The 17823-nt window shown below is 34.6% G+C and overlaps 1 protein-coding gene across 1 annotated transcript; it reads right to left on the bottom strand.

The window, feature by feature from the left end:
* Nucleotides 1-3395: 3395 nt before the first annotated feature.
* On the bottom strand, nt 3396-7274 carry LOC111910253 (protein REBELOTE). Its single transcript, XM_023906057.3, has 14 exons — nt 7133-7274; nt 6919-7061; nt 6595-6652; nt 6373-6481; nt 6240-6291; nt 6057-6151; nt 5885-5950; nt 5305-5811; nt 4919-5221; nt 4476-4799; nt 4195-4401; nt 3996-4085; nt 3827-3906; nt 3396-3730 (listed from the first exon to the last, which is right to left on the bottom strand). The coding sequence occupies exons 2-14, from the start codon at nt 7025-7027 to the stop codon at nt 3583-3585; spliced, it is 2148 nt and encodes a 715-aa protein (XP_023761825.1). The 5' UTR covers nt 7028-7061; nt 7133-7274; the 3' UTR covers nt 3396-3582.
* Nucleotides 7275-17823: the final 10549 nt, after the last annotated feature.

Here is a 17823-nt window from a genome sequence, read left to right on the forward strand (position 1 = left end):
TTTCAAATTTTGAAGCTTCATTTCAGATTTCCAATATGGACAAAGAAACCTAAAGATTTCAAAAATTAAGCTTCTTTTGGAGATGAGCAATGTCAGATTTTGAGAAAGCACCTCCAACTGATCTTCTATTTTCTATCTTCTTTCTATTTTTCTCTTTTCCACAGATTTAATGAACAACAAATCTTCAAAAAAAGTTTTTTGGTAATCTAATGAACACAAGATCTTCGAACTTCAAGAACTCGATCTCTCTTCTTTCTCTTTCTTCTATTTTCCAGATATGAACAACAAATATTCTTTCTCTTTCTTCTCTTGTCCAGATTTGAACAATAAATCTTCTTTATCTTTCTTCTCTTTTCCAAAGATCCGATAAACAACAAATTTTCAATTTCGTTTTATGGTCATCTGATGAACACAATATTTGGAACTTAAGATCTTCGAACTTCAAGAACTCGATTCCAGGAAACCCTTGAACGCGATCTTGAAACCGTAAATCCACTGATATCTTGTGTTCTTGAAATCGTAATTCGGCTGAAATCATAAACCCCGTAACACAAGCTTGAAGTTCCTAAAATTGTGAATTCAATGACTTTTTGAGTTCTGAAATCGTTGTAAGAAATGTTCAAAAACACCATTTTTCATATATGAAGTTTGAAGGCTTTTAAATATATAATACGCACCTCCAAAAAGGTCTAATTCTCTCTTCACTAAAGCCCGAAGCCTTATGATAACTGATAATCAGGTCACGACCCCGAATAATGAAGCGATTCGAAACTCGGTGTTACAATTTTGATCGTAGAAGGGGAAAATGGTCTTTTGCTCAAATTATGGATTAGACTTGGCGTGGGACTAGTTGAGTTTGGATAATTACCTTAATTGCTAATTAGGATTATTTGGTGCGATTAAAAGATAGGGTCTAGTTCCGACAGTTCGGGTGTGAGTTTTCTTAGTCTTTTGTGCGAGGTGAGTCTTCTCACCATATTTGTATGTGTGGTAGTGTGTGTGTGTGTATATATATATATATATATATATATATATATATATATATATATGCTGACCAATTAGGTCTATTTGTTGATACTGTGATATGTGTTGTTGCGTGTGTTGAGGGTAGTCTCCAGGTTGCTGATAACCCACATGGCATGTTGTTTGTCCACATAGACTTTGGGTAGTTTTTAGGGTTGTTGATAACCTATGATTGTTTATTTTTGTTGTCTTGTATGTGATATTTTAGGGAACTCATTAAGCTTCGCGCTTACAGTTGTTGATTACATGTGTTTCAGGTACTTCTGATGATCGTGGGAAGACGAATGCTTGATTGTATATATTTTTCTGTTGATTATGATTCCGGATATTTTGGGACACTCTGATATTATTATGATGATTTGTATTTGATACTTGTGATTTTTCTTTTGATGGGTTTTTATGAACAATACTTTTAGTTAATTAAAAAGGAAAATTTTGGTTTGAAAATTGGATGTTACATATTAATAAATTAATATAATAATAATAATAATAATAATAATAATAAAGGGTATAATAGTCATTTTAGGTCTGGTAGGGACAAAACTTGAAACAAAATCAAACCACAATGTAAAGAAAAAAATAAATATCAAACATGCAAATTATCCTAAATCACAAGGACTATTTATATAATTTAGGGATAATGGCTTTAGAGGGTAACCAACTATATCATTTGTACATCTTTGGTCATTTAATTTTCTTGGTGTACAATTAATCATTAAACTTGTTTTTTTTTGTTTAAAACATATCACTATTACCTACAATAGCAGGTAAAACTTACTGGGGGTGGGGGGGAGGGGTTAAGATCCATCTCCGGTGAAAGCAAGCTCCGATGACGTCCCCGATCATACTCTCCGGCTAAACATGATTTTTCCGGTTACCTTCTCCAGTAAAACATGTATTTTCCAGCGAATAGGGTTCTTGAAGGACCCATTTTTGTCCAAAATTCTATAGGATTCTAAAATCTGAAACATGAACACATACATATTTGGAGCTTTATATTTCAAGCTTTTTTTTTTCAAATTTTGAAGCTTCATTTCAGATTTCCAATATAGACAAAGAAACCTAAAGATTTCAAAAATTAAGCTTCTTTTGGAGATGAACAATTTCAGATTTTGAGAAAGCACCTCCAACTCGTTTTATGAACAACAAATCTTCTTTATCTTTCTTCTCTTTTCCAAAGATCCGATGAACAACAAATTTTCAAACTCGTTTTATGGTCATCTGATGAACACAATATTTGGAACTTAAGATCTTCGAACTTCAAGAACTCGATTCCAGGAAACCCTTGAACGCGATCTTGAAACCGTAAATCTACTGATATCTTGTGTTCTTGAAATCGTAATCCGGCTGAAATCATAAACCCCGTAACACAAGTTTGAAGTTCCTAAAATTGTGAATTCAATGACTTTTTGAGTTCTGAATTCGTTTTAAGAAATGTTCAAAAACACATTTTTCATATCTGAAGTTCGAAGGCTTTTTAAGTTATAAAACTCTTTTGTATCTGATTAATGGGTTTGTTTTAGAGAAAAAAAAAAGAGCGGAAAAATATGTGAAGTTGTGAAACTCTTTCATACTTGGCCGAAAACCGGAGAAGATGATCGGAAAACACATGTTTGGCCGGAAACAACACTGAAAACCGGCAAAACCCATTAGTATCGGTTACACGGGTATAATGTACGCGTTTCAACAAGTTCAAGGGTTAATAAAGCATGAAAAACAATTTAATGACCAAATGTGACCAAAAGCTAAAATATGTTACCCTCTCAAGTCATTATCCCTATAATTTACTCTCTCTTTATTTACATACTTGGTTGTATTTTATAACATGCTGAAATAACAAAAAAGTAAAGTTATGAGTATTTTGATCATTTTAATTATACTTAAATGTTGGTTCGACAAAATGACGAATCATGTAAGATTTTGAAATCATAAGGATCAAACATTTCATAATTTTCGTAGTTATCCTCAACATGGTATATTTTGCAAACCGTATGGACTATCATTCGCACCATGTTTCATTAATCATTATAATGTATTATTTTATTTTAAATATGTATATAATATGATTATCAATCATTTGCACCGTGTTAATTGGGGAATGGTCATAAACAAATATTTATTCGGGAATGGTTATAAACAAATGTAAGGGTCTTCGTTGATGTTGATGTTTTTACTTAGCTTTTGGCCTTAAAATCGATTTGGTTAAGAGCAATTTATTTCGTGTATTGGTGGGTTATTTATGAGGAAGTGTCTAATATTGCAAGGATTTTTCAATGCAACATGATGAAATCTCTACGTTTTCAGGATTCCTGTTGCTTATAAACTTGTAATATACTAAAAAAAAGGAAGATTGGAGTTCACTTTATCATAAATTCTAAATAAAACTATCTTGGAGGGTTCTTTTCTTTTCTTTCAAATTAACAAATGTTAAAAATGAAATTCAATGACTGTAGAATACAACATATCAAAAAAAAAAAAAAAAAAACAAAATTGCATGGAGTAGAATATAAATTAAAATGCAACAAAAATTAAAAAATAAAAATAAAAAGTGGGCCCTCATCATCCTTCTACTTGTACCACAACTCTTCTTTTCTTCCCCTTTGAATCAACATTAGCATCAGCTTCTTTCAGACTCACTGCTGTGTTACTTTCTCCTCCATTTGCTGTTTTCTTTCGCTTCACATTCACTCTTTTTGGCTCCACATGACTACAAATTAAACATCATCAAATCTATAATTTTAAAATATATATATATATTATATAAATTGAAAAAGAAACATCAAAATGAAGCAGAAATATTCACCTTGTAGACATCTTTGAAGCAGCCTTTTCTACGACACTTTTATAGTACTGTGTAAATGGGGTATTCAAGGCTTTTTCAAACTGCATCAAAGACAAAAAAAAAAAAAAAAAACTCTGAAACTTTCTTTCATCAAAAAATCAAATAAAATTCATTAAAAAGATAAAAATACCTGCAAAAATAGATCAACAGACTCATGGTCTTTTGGTGAAAAAGCCACATCATCCCTTTTCTTCTGCACAAACTCAACATTCTGTTCCACCTACAAACAATTAACACAAAACAAAATGAAAAAAATATTCTATAAAACTAAATTCAAGAAATAGCAATGAACAATGAACAAATGAACAAAAAAAAAAAATTAAAAATACCTGATCCATAAGACGTTTCACTACACGTCTCAAACTTTCAACTGTAGTTCTTTCATAAAACTTTTTTAGTCTGATGAGTGGAATTGTAGCTAACTCAGGAAAAGAAATATGAAAACTCCATTGAAGAAAGTGAGCTGAAAGCAGTTCAACAGCTGTATAAACACATTGCTCCAAGAAGTTTTGTGATTTCAACCAAAATTTCGGGAGCTACAACAAACAAAATTAAAACTTGTTAGCATACAAAAAAAAACATCAAATTAAAGTAATAACTAATAACTAACCTTTAAATTTGATGCTAACTTAACCGATTTTCTTGATTTACTACCCTCTTTGCTGACTTTATATTCAAGCATGTCCAAGATCAATGAAGCAACAGGGATAAAAATCCCACAAGAATTTGAGAGTTTGTTTAACCATTGAATGCATCTTGTCCTTAAAGGGATATATCTTGATCCAGGAAAGAGGTTTGATATTCCATTTATAAGCTCTATTATCATCTGCAACAATGGCTGAATATCAGATTCATTTGCATTTGTTGAAATGAAAAGAACCCAAATGTCAATGCATTGAGCATATTGCCAGCTGTATATCTTCTTGATTGCTTCCTGTGAACAAGAGATCAATCAATCATAAGTGAAAAAAAAATACTTGAATCCAAAAAACGAGCATTCTAAACATTCCGGAATTGGAATTCAAGATTCCATTCCTTTAACAGATTCCATACCTTATTCTCCTTCTGCTTTGCATGCCGTAGGATATAAGCAAGTTGCTGAATTGAAACAAGTGCCTTGTTACAAGACTTTTCAACATCAAGAGAACATAAATTGACAAAAGAGTCCCTCAAAAACTCAATATGTTTTGCATCAACAGTTTCCATACTCCTACATCGAGCAATATAAGCATTGTATGTTTTGATAAAACATGTGTCAAAATAATTAGACCCAAACACAGAAATCACATCTTGAATCACAAGGAAAGAGCTAGAAGAAAGTGTCCCCCCTCCTGTTGCCCATAAAGGAACTATAATCTGCATAATACATACAAAAATCAGAACCTACGGAAAACTTTATTTACTCAAAAAGAAACATTTAAGTTTATTTACCAAATTACCTGAATAACCCTGTTCAGCAAAGAAGGAAAAGCAGCGAAAAATATAATGGAGGATCTCAATCGAGTAATTGAGAAAGCCAAAATATCCAAATCAGTGACCTGTTTCAGAAGAAATAATGTACTCCTCAAATAAGACTTGACCATTGGTTTGACTTTTTTCCACCTAGGGGTATTCTTTAGCTCCAATATGCTATCTTTTTTGCGATTGGCAGAAGGAATCTTTAATAAACCCCTGAATATATTATCAGCTTCAGAAAGCATGAATGTATATATGCTACAGAAGGTCTCGTTGTCTTGAATTATGAATTCGGTTTCTTCATGCCCAAGGTGGCATGCAGCTCGATATGCATTTACAAGACTAGTCAAAGCTGACTCACTATGATCTTCTTTAACTGATTTACTCCATGAATTGATTAATGAACATGTCAACAGTTTGTGTTTGGTTGTAGCAGAATCATCATCATCTAACCCTGTTAGATCTTCATCAATCTCATCTTCATCGGAATACTGTTACAAATGGGTATTTTAGTAATTTTGTTTGTGGTCAACAAAAACTGCATATTAAAGAATGATCTCTTACCATGTCCTGAGTTTTTGATATCTTGTTCTTATTGTAGCTTTCTAAAAACTTTACAAACTTTGGATCCTGAAAAGTTTATAAACTCCTCCATTAACATTTACAACTAAAGATAGGAAAAACAACAATGATCAAAAGAAGTCATATGGTGTTCTGTTTGAAGGAACAAACTTACTTTTTTCTTTAACTTGTCCAATGATTTCTTCTGTTCAGTAAGTTCTTCATAGATCTTTTGATTCTGAATAGATAAGGTATGTTTATCCCTGTCATCTACAAAGATGTTAATCAGTTAAAAAACAGAATGTTAAAAGTAAGGAACTGTGGTATGGAGATATGGTGAAAAATAGAAAAGACTAACCTTCTAAAGCAACATCATTGTCATTTCGTGTGATATTTTCACTGCTTGGGTCCTAATTATATATATTTAAAAATAAGTCTATAGAAGTATTCAAATTCAAGTAAAACATTGCAAAGATTGGTAAGTCTTTAACCTCTGAAAGATATCCATCACTGTCAGAATCATCTGAAACCATAAAACTGTCATTCTCAGCGAATAAAGCATCAAGAGAAGTAGTCATGGTGACTTCACTTTCAGTGTCCCTGTTAATCACATTTAAAGCTCGATATTACATACCATTAAGGATTTGTATGTTTTGAATGGAAAATAAACAGTAATCAGAGTTTTCAGAAATACCATAAGTTCACTGTTTTACCTTCCATTAGACACCTCTGCTGTTTTCACTACTTTTTCAGCAACATCCTGTTTATCTTCTGCAGCAATACATTAAAAGATGAGTTCTTGGTGCCTATTATTAAAAACTTGTGAGTCTTAACAGCTCATAGAGCCCAAGCACATACTAGCCAAACACAAATGAAAGATGAAAGAGTAATTACTTCCAACACTTCTCTATCCTCACAACTAATACAAAATTACCAATAAACAAACCGAAGAAACATTGCATTTCTTGATTATTACGGAAGAAACAACAAAGTACACACTATCTGTGTATGCGAAGAGAAATTGAAGAGAAAATTACTTTTTGAAGGTCTTTTCTTGAAAACAATCTTGTTTTTTCTTCTTTGTTTAAGCACGGAAGGGAGATTCTTCTTGGCAAACTTACGAGCTTTCTTCCCAAGCTTCCCCATTACTCTTTTCAATTCGAAAACTCGATTCTACAATCTATAAAGTGAGCTTTAATAAGCATACAATCATAGTACACAAACTACAGACGCAAGGATACTATTGTTCACCTGCGCAACGAATACCGAGATTGAAGGCTCCGACGAGGGGTTTTGGCAGCGTTTTTGCGGTGAAGTGTTGAAGGGTTTTAGAGCCCTAGAATATACATTACATTACATGTAAAACCCCTAAAACTAGACCAATCAGATAATGCCACGTCGTTATAACTAATTTTATTGTTTACAGAGTTACATAAATGATCCATGCAATTTAACAAATATCATAATTCAGTTATGGCTAAAAAAAAGTCGACACTGTGTCTTGGTTTACAAAAGTGCATGAATGAACTTTTTGCTAAACTCTTAGGTGTTTTTTGTTTTTTTAAGCAAAAAATCATGAAGTCTGTAGACCACCTCTTCAATCCTTTGGATTATAAGAGGTAGATCAAACGGCTGCAGACTATAATAAGAAGCGTGTTTGTTTCTTCAACATCTGTATGCTGTTACAGATATTAAAAAATTAAAATAAACTGATTTTAAAATCCGGAAATAGTTTTTTAATACCGAAAATTTAATAATGTATAACATTTCGGCAACAATTTATGATATTTCAGCAAAAAAATAATTATATTTTAACAAAAAAAAAGATATTTTAGCATAAATAATGATATTTCATCAACAAATTATTATTATTCAATATAAAAAAAATCAACAATAATAAACAAAAAAAAACACAAAAAAAAGTGTGAAATAAGATTTCAGCAATATATAATCAATATTTTAGCAAGAAAAAAAAATAAGAAAATGTTAGAAGAGGTTGGAAGAGGTAGGAAGAGACAAAACAAGTGTTGCGCCAAGAAGAACACGCGCATAGTTTTTTTAATCTGAAGACTTCTGAAAAACAACCAGCTGCGAGATGAAAAATGTTGCGCGTGTGTTGCGCCGCGCAGCAATAAGAGGTCTGAAGAGGTTTTTTTTTCCAAAAAACAAACACCACCTTAGTTTTTGTCCGTTAATGTCAGTCGTGTAGCCACATTGTTATAAGAGTGGGCCTTGGCTCACCCACGTATATTTGAGGTAATATATATATATATATATATATATATATATATATATATATATATATATATATATATATATATATATATAGAGAGAGAGAGAGAGAGAGAGTTCGGTTCAAATATGGATTGACATCTATTGTGCGGACGTGTGGACAGTGCTATTTTGTGATAATGACAAAGAAAATATGTTGTTTACTAATATAAATGTGATCAATCTTACATAACTATTGTCATTCTCACTAATTCAATTGTCTATAAGGTTATTATAGACTTATTATTGTTCTAATTTTGTCATAATGTTTATTGAGTCGTATTCTGTAATAATGAAAATGAGGGAAAAACGATGTGTAGGAACAAAAATGAATAAGAATCAATGAGAATGCATGAAAATGATGATAGTTGTATAAGATTGAACGTAGTCAAATTACTAAAAAAAATTATTCTCTTAGTAATTCTCATAGAATAACATTGTCCACACGTCTGCACAATAGTTGTCCATCCACATTATAACCTAGCCCCATATATATATATATATATATATATATATATATATATATATATATATATATATATATATATATATATATATATATATATATATATATATATATATTAAATACAAGTGACTAGGGACATGAATTGTCATATGGCTCATGTAACGCCTCGATTCTCATGTATTGATTTTGGATATAAGATTTTTTTGATTTCAAGATCTACTCAACGAGTTGGTTGCCCGACTCGTCAAATAGCAGCGGGTTGGTCCAAGTGTTTAAGTGACCTACTCGCCGAGTCCAAGAAGGGACTCGACGAGTAGGAGTTGGAGGATGAAACCCTAATTTTCAGGGTTTTGCACCCTATTTAAAGGATCATTAGCCTCCTCAGCCTCCCCTTACAGCCTCTTGATATTCCATAAACCCTAATTCGTGTGAGTGTGCTCCATTTGTGTGTTTAAGCTTTGGAAGAGTATTTAAAGGATCATTGGCCTCCTCAACCTCCCCTTACAGCCTATTGATATTCCATAAACCCTAATTCGTGTGAGTGTGCTCCATTTGTGTGTTTAAGCTTTGGAAGAGGATTTTTGGTGAGAAAAGCTAGGGGAACAAGTGACTAGAAGCAAGGAACGCGTGGGAATCAGAGATCTACCTCAGTTGGCATCCTTTGGAAGGTATTAAGTTGTTATATTGGCCTCATTTCATTCTAGACCTCATTTGGGTGGATTTTAGGAAGCTTTTCTTGTGTTTGAGCTATGATTTGAAGTTGCAACTTCAGATCTGAACTCTCTTTGGTCTCTAAGTGCATAAAGTTGTCAGCTTTGTCAAGTATGAACCTCCCCTCAAGTGTAAGACTCCTTTACAAGCTTGGTTTTGTCATTTTAAGACTTTAGAGCTTTGCATGCACGTAAAGTTTGCAACTTTACGTGATAAACATGTCTTGGGAAGCTGGATCTACAATATGGAACCTTAGCATGGCTTAAAAAGCATTTGTATGGATGAAGGGCTGAAGGGACTTGCCGAGTTGCATGGTCAACTCGGTGAGTCCAATGAAGATTGTCGTGGGCTCGACGAGTCAGTTAAGTGAATCGAAGAGTCGGCTAGGGTTTTCCCAATCTTTGGACACGTATGAACTTGGCGAGTTGCAAGGAAAACTCGGCGAGTTGGCCAAGGAGTTTACGACCACAAACCTTAGGAACTCGACGAGTCACTCTAGTGACTTGGCGAGTTGGAGAGTTATGCAAGGAACTCGGCGAGTGGCTGGTTGTACTCGACGAGTTGAGGTCAACATGGACTGTTGACCTTGACAGTTGACTTTGACTATGACCAAGGGTTGACTATTGGACTTCTGGGGCATTTTGTGAAACTGGAAATTTACAAGCATGGTTCTATGTGAATATATGTGGTGGAGTTTGTGCTGGCAATCCGAGAGTTTGAGTTTATCTTCGAGTCGACAGTGTGAGGTGAGTTATCCTCATTGTATCAATGGGTCTAAGGAACCAATGCCGACCCTTTATGGATTGTATCCGGTTATGGCATGATATGTTTATTGATTCCATCCTGGTAGTTAGGATAGCGATATGCTTATGCTCAGTGGCATGTTTAGGTCAGTGTCCTGGTCATAGGATGATGCTATGTTAGTGACCGGTTAGGTCTGTATTCTGGTTATTGGGATGTTGTTATGATTAGTGATATGTTAGATCAGTTTGACTATTATATGATATGAGCTAGCGTATGATATTTATGTGCACATGTTTGTTTAATTAGGGGTTGGGTTGAGGCGGTCCTGCTTTGTGCTGAAGGCCAACATACCCGGTGAGCGGTCCGGATAGGTTCTAGGCCCTACGAGGCGGTCCAGTCATGTCGAAGGCTCGGGAGCAATCCAGATAAGTTGTAGGCCCTGCAAGACGGTCCAGTCAGGCTGAAGGCTCATTATGCATGTTGTTCTGTATTTGTTGATATGATATGATTATGATTATATGAGGTTGGTATTTTGGGGGTAACTCACTAAACTTTCGGGCTTACAGTTTTAGTTTATTGTTTCAAGTACATCAGGGGATCGCGGCAAGGCAAAGGCGTGATCGTACAACTCATCGTGTTTTGTGTATGTTTTTGGGAAAACTCTGATATGATACGTTTTGAAAACAAACTTTCTAATGATTATTGATTTTAAGTGTTTTGAAAAAGTTTAGAATTTGGCATGATTTTTTTATGGGTGTTACAACTCATCCATTAAAAACTTCAAAAATCTATATGAAGAGAATACATTTTGTTATATACATTGTTATATTTTGCTATCATTTGAAGTATTTTGCTACCGTTCATATTTTGTAAATTATTTGACCTACCCTAAAACAAAATTTTGGCTATGCCACTGGTTAGTGTAAGGATAATTTAGTCTTTTCAGGTTGGAGGGCTCCACATGGTATGACGTATCTCGGATGAAGCCAAATTATCCGAGATACGCGTTGACGTGGCCCAAGGAAAATGCAACATGTGGCACCACGAAATGGTGACACGTGGTGGCTTCGAAAAGAAGGATAGGTGGAAGCATCGGACGTCGACATCTGGCACAAGGCTGTAAGAGCCAACATGGCTAGTGTGCATGGCACGCCCCTTGATTACCTATAAATTACTGCCGAAAACCCCATTTCTTTATCACAACTTCTCCAAATCTCTCTCAAAAACCTTTCCACCTTCAAGTCCGACTTTCTCCCAACTTTTAGGTTGTTTAGTAGGAACTTTGGAACTCTAGAAGCCCGACAAAGGAAGTATTTTGGTCGAGATTCTATCCATGCGTTTTCTGGCTCTTCATTTAAAAGCTCTGTAAGTTAAGCTACACTTTATCAATTTGAGTTTAACTTATATTCATGGTCATAAATCATTATTATAAACCTATAAATAAGATGTATCAGTAATTCCAAGTCGTTATACTGATTAATCTACTTACGAGAGTGATGTCTAGGCTAAATTTAGTGAGGTATTTAAAGTAGGATTTCCAAAAAGTATACTTTGTATACCAAACGAACCCTACCTCCGATATGATCCTACATGGTTATTCCTTATTTGATAGATCTTGATGTAGACATTGGGATTATCAAGGAATCTAGACTATAATCATTATAGTCACTAGGATTATGAAACTGGACTATTACTTAATGCTTTTTACATCTAAGTCTCTTCGGACGGGTATAGTGAAACGCTATCAAAAGCATTAGTCACCTATTTTATCAAGTGAGTGCATAGTCCCTTTCATAAACAAGATTTAATACGAGTATTAATTAAATAGATGTTGGAAGTCGTATGTTAATTATGTGCTTATTGTCTGGATTATATGTTAGGATATATATATTGTGCTATGCGCGAAGAAGATATGGTTCTATTTTATGTTAGGATTAAATAGATATCATCATACAATAGTATTAAAGGTAGCCTTGCTAAGAAGATAAAAGAATAATAATACCTGATGCTCTATAGGGATCATAAATACACTAGAATTAGATTAGTGTCACCCAAGAATAGAGTTGGTATTAAGGTTGGTTACTGACACTGTAATCTAGTCTAGGGATAAACTTAGACTCATGAAGATACCTAGCTCAATTAAAATTGATATTAGGTAGTCTCACTAGGAGAATGTGTGTAACCTAGGAACGAATAGTAAAGTTTTGTTCCATGACACCATCAGGTGTCGATGTACGGTATCTCTGTATGGGATGACCAGAAATGGTGGGTACTGATCAGGCAACTGTTAGCAGCATGTCTGGTCACCCCCAGAGTAGGTGACAACACTTAATCATTCTAGAAAATCATATGAATTACGTTGCTAGTGTGAGCTCATTACTCACAGACGTAGATGAAATTGAACACCATATTCATCAAATACTCTGATGGCCCGTATGCCTTTGTGACTTACACCAGACAATGAATCCCTTAGCTGTGTAGTCAATCTTAACGATTCATTAGGCGAGATAATTTCTCCATGATAATCACGGTTTATGATCTATAAGGATAGGTAGAAATGGATATACTAGGATCTGCGAGTAGGGGTGTTCACGGGGCGGTTCGGTTCGGATAGTAATGAAATTGTGAACCGTGACCACGGGGCGGGTACCTCATACGCACTAACCGAAACCGAACCGTATTGACAAAAAAACCGAACCGAATCGAACCGTATAAAAGCGGGTAACCACGGTTCGGTTCACGGGTACCCGGTAAAATATAAAAAATTAAATTCAATTGAAACTAAAAACTCCATTTTACTTATCTCTTTCTTAAAATCAGTAAGTTAAAGAGTTAAAAAAAACATAATGAAGTTCAAATATCATATATTATAATTTGTATAATAAATACAATATCAAATGAATTTAGAATTACAAAATTGGATTTGTCGATATGGATTTTTGTTTAGGTTATTACACTCGTAGATCAATCGAAACAATACTAATGAAATAATACTTTTTTTTAACGGTTCATATATATATATATATATATATATATATATATATATATATATATATATATATATATATATATATATATATATATATATATATATATATATATATATATATATATATATATAATCAAACGGTTCGGTTCGGGTATCCGCGGATACCTAAATATAAAAACCAAAAACCGATCCGTTGATATCCGGTTTTTTCGGTTTCGGTTTTTTTCGGTAACGGTTTTTTTCGGTTTCGGTTTTTTCGGTTTCGGATTGGCCGGTTCGGCTCGGTTTTTCGGTTTTACGGTTTTTTTGCACACCCCTATCTGCGAGGATAGGTAAGAATGAATATGTAGGAATGTAAACCTATATGGATTTAGTATGATAATGTTTAGTATTGCGGGTCTGATAATTAAAGAATACTATCATGTCAATATTATGAGTTTGAAATCCCTATGTATCTCACCAGGTTTCTCCAACCTGACACAATCAGTTTATATGCATCGTAGGTATCAAAAATTAAGCCAGTGGAACTTAATTAGGAGTTAGGACACTGAGTAATTAAAAGACAACCCACAATAGTATTCGTGAATACCAGGTTTTTAAGCTGTAATTTATGTATCTATATTAATTATGACATCTTTAGGGTTTTAACATTTTGGAAACAAACATTTGTAATCAAAATGATCTTTTGTATTGGGTTTTTCCGCAAAAATAAATAAATGATTTTAAAAGTGTAAAGAAAAGTTTTAATTGGTTTTGAAAATTAGAGGATGTCACATGAATCAGGTCACATATAATAATTTCAGTTCGTTAACTTAAAAAAACATATTATATTCGAGTTTGTCTATGTTTCGACGTAATTTTTTTTAAAAAAAATTGGGTTTAACGTTATGTACGTTTCCTACGTATGATTTTGGGTCCAAATAATAACTGTTGTTCGTTATCTTAAAATAACTAATTTTTTACATGTTTATTTTTATGTATGTGTCGTTATAAATTCAAGATAGTCAACGTTTTACTGCATTCATCATAAATTTAGAACTTTTGCTAATTAATTTTGAAAACAAACTTACTTAGTTTTTTTTATGTACGTGTCGATATAAATTCGAGTTCGTTTGCATTTCGACGTATATATATATATATATATATATATATATATATATATATATATATATATATATATATATTATTTTCATTCATATTTGTATCTACATGCTTACTTTTTTTTGGGGGTAAATTTCATTAATATCCTTACAAGTTTTCAATAATAAATCAATATCCTTATAAAATTTTAAATTGCATATACGTCCTTCTAAAACTTTAAAGTTTTATATATTGTTGTGATATATCTTCAAGCTTAACGCCATTTGTGGTGGTTCCGCCTAAGTTAAGCCTTAGAATCACAGCAAAGACAGAGCCGACGTTAGTCGTCGTTCGGGAGGGGGTCTTACCACAAGACTCTGACGGTCTAGTAAGAAATTGTATGAGAGAATTAGGGTTTAGTTTCAGATAGAGAGATAGAAAAAGAGATGCGATCTCTTCTTCTGGAGAAGAATGATCACTTTTACAGCTGTCATCGAGGGAGCATGTACTCAATAATACTTTTGTCTTATATGTGTCGTCAGAAAGTGAGGACGTCCTATTGGCGGATCATGCACCAATAGCGATTATCAAATATTGGTGCGGAATCACCCAAGAGCAGCGCTCTGAGCGTTACACTTGTCGCTCTGGGGAGTGGCTAGTACTGTTTTGTCCTATTATAGACTGGGGCCTAAGTATGAGGTCGCGAGGGTGAGGGCCCGGTCCTAACACTTAAGTTGAGTAGCGACCGTTAGCTAGGATACGTTAACTAGTCCTCTAGGCTAGTAAACACCAGTGTTAGCCTTGCGTAGCTGGGTTGTTCTAGCTTAGATCAAGACACGTGTTTGGCGAAGATTGCTTTGACGTCTGCTGATGTGACGGAGTCGGCTGCGCAGGCGGTTTCATCATTGCAATCGTTGGGGTTTCCCGCCTCTCATTTAAAGCTTCCCTTATCGGGGACAACTTCCTTTTCTTTGCTCTACCGCTCTTCAACCGTATCTTATTTTTTCTTCGTTTCCTTTCTCTTTCGTCTTGAATCTGTTAGCGGTAAGTAATGGTGACACCGATCACCAAAATCGAACCTACACCAAAAAAGTTTGAGTCCCTGCATACCCGATTTGGCTTTCTTCATGAGCACGGGGTGCAATATCCTCGCAGGGGGCACATATTTCTCGGTCGTCGGAAGGGAAGGTTGGAGTCCTAATCCCAATCTTCGAGGTTGGTCTCTGGCTTGGCTATCCTCGCATAACCACTTTCATCGACTAGACGCCCCGACTTTGTGGGGCAAGCGAAAATGTCGCGCAGGCGCTAAGGAGTATTTCCTACAATGAGGAGGATTGGGAGGACTATATGTTGGTCGCAGTTGGGATTAGCGCCACCTGGAGGGCACGTAGGATGATGCCCTAGTTCTTCGTGGAGAAGGATGGTGAGTGTGTATCTCCTTCCCCTTCCCCACTTTTTATATAAATCTTGGTGAGGTGGGGGGTTTGCCGATCCTTATATATGCGATTTGTTTTTTTATTGCAGGTAGTGAAAGGATTGATCCTTTTGAGATGGTCCTACAGGGCAGGTTCCAGGGCATTTGCAGCATAAGGAAGATCATACACCTTTCATTAGATAGCATATGTGTGTGTTTAAACCCTGTCAGAACTTATAATAATAATTCCTGAACGTTCAAACTATTTCTTGTCATTTCTCACAATTCGAACTATGAAAAGGGATGTCGTAATCATACACGATGTAACGCCCTGTTCCGAATCGATTCCTAATTCAAGGCTATGGCCTGGCCCGAAGATCTGTCATCATAAAGATTAGGCCTTTAAAAAGGTAATATTTAGGTCTATTTGGATGTGGTAATGTAGATATGTGACCTAATAGTTCGGTTTACACTTTGGAGTCAAAGGGTAGAATGGGAATGTAGTGTTTTCAGACTTCTTTTATGAATTGTGGATTTTAGTTTGATATGTTTTAAGTTAAAATTAATTATAAAAGGTTGTAGAGCTCCTCAATACCTTTCCGTGGATATAAATAACGTCGAAAACAGAGTTAGAACGAAGAAGTTATAATCATTTGAAGTTTGGGTGGTTTTGGGCCAAGCTGAGTACGTTGGGCGTACAAAAAGGTGTACGTTGGGCGTACTAATGGAATCCTGAGTACGCTGGGCGTACCAGGAGTATGTTGGGCGTACGTAATCAGTTTCCAAACCCTATTTTAGTGGTTTAAGCCCTATTTATGCTCCTTAACTCCCCAAACCCACTCCATTCTCAGCCTCCACCCCTTCGACAACCCTTTCATGAAACCCTAATCTTAGATGAGCCTTTTGAGCTAAAAGAAGGTGCTTTTGAGTGCTTTGGAGTATGTATGGCGCACCTTGGAGAAGAAGGAACTTCTTGTAGAAGTCTTGGTTGCATTGGAGCTTGTAGATCTGGACTTTGTTCACCTTGATCTATCTTCTAGAGGTATAAAGTTTGAATCTTGATGATGAATTTGTTAAATCTAGCTAGTTTTGGATTTTATGAGCTTTTGGTCATTTTAGTGCATAAATTTTAGATCTTGAATGTTTTTGACCTTGTTATGGATAAAGTTGGAAACTTTATCCATCTAAACATCATTATGATTCAGATCTGAAGGTTGGAGACTTGGACTTAATGGATTAAGTTGAAAAAGATGCACTTTTGGTCCCATTTGATGGTTAAAGGCTAGATCTTGGTGGTTTAGACCATTCTAATGGATAAAGTTGGAAAGTTTATCCATTATGGAGTTTTTAGGATCCATAAAAATGTAATCTTGATCCTTCTATACCTTCTATGAGAGTGTCATGATGTCTTAATAGATTGATAAGTTAAGGTTTTAGCTTTTGGACCTTTTCTAGACATGGAAAGTCATAAAGGTGGAAACTTTATGACTTAGAATGATGTTGTGGGTCTAGATCTGTGACATACCCAATTTCACGGCCAGAAAAGACCGATTTTTTTTTTGTTTATGCTTTGCTTTAAAATCAGAGTACTTCTTTTATTAAATGTGTTGCGGAATTTGTTCCCAGAAAACATGATAAGTACTTTATCAAAGCATTTCCAAAGAAATTCATTTTATTCGTTTTAAAACATTTGGGATGTCATGGTCAATACAGACACATAAGCATAAACAGAACTTACATTCATTTAAACTAATGATTTACATCTCCTTTAATCTCTTAGTGAAATATGTATTTGTATTGATACCTATGATACAAAGAAACTGAGTGGGTCAGGCTTGGGAGTCTGGTGAGCACATAGGGTTTTCAACCCACAATAATACAATTATTATATTCAATCATCCAACAATCAACCCAATTACTCGTCCCCATTATCTCCTTTATTTCTTAAGGATTTACCCTAAGAATCAACTATCCTTCATTCATTCATTCCTAAGGATTGACCTAAGGAATTTATCCAAAGTCCATGGCTACCAAGGTTCATACAACATGCACTACGTCACATAGTCGCCAAGGTTTATACAATAGTCACTAGGGTTTATACGATAAGCACTACGTCTCATAGTCACCAGGGTTTATACGATAGGCACTACGTCTCATAGTCACCAGGGTTTATACAATAGGCACTACGTCTCATAGTCACCAGGGTTTATACAATAGGCATTACGTCTCATAGTCGCCAGGGTTTATACAATAGTCATTACGTCTCA

Source organism: Lactuca sativa, chromosome 5 (genome assembly GCF_002870075.4).
Source record: "Lactuca sativa cultivar Salinas chromosome 5, Lsat_Salinas_v11, whole genome shotgun sequence".
Classification (NCBI taxonomy): Eukaryota; Viridiplantae; Streptophyta; class Magnoliopsida; order Asterales; family Asteraceae; genus Lactuca; species Lactuca sativa.

Bases quoted from the DNA above. Each gene is read 5' to 3' on its own strand.
- LOC111910253 (XM_023906057.3), bottom strand. From the start codon at position 7,027: ATGGGGAAGCTTGGGAAGAAAGCTCGTAAGTTTGCCAAGAAGAATCTC. The intron at 5,222-5,304 runs GTAATTTGGTAA...TGTATTATGCAG, and splicing joins TGCTGAACAGGGTTATTCAG to ATTATAGTTCCTTTATGGGC. The intron at 4,086-4,194 runs GTATTTTTAATT...AATTGTTTGTAG, and splicing joins TGAAACGTCTTATGGATCAG to GTGGAACAGAATGTTGAGTT.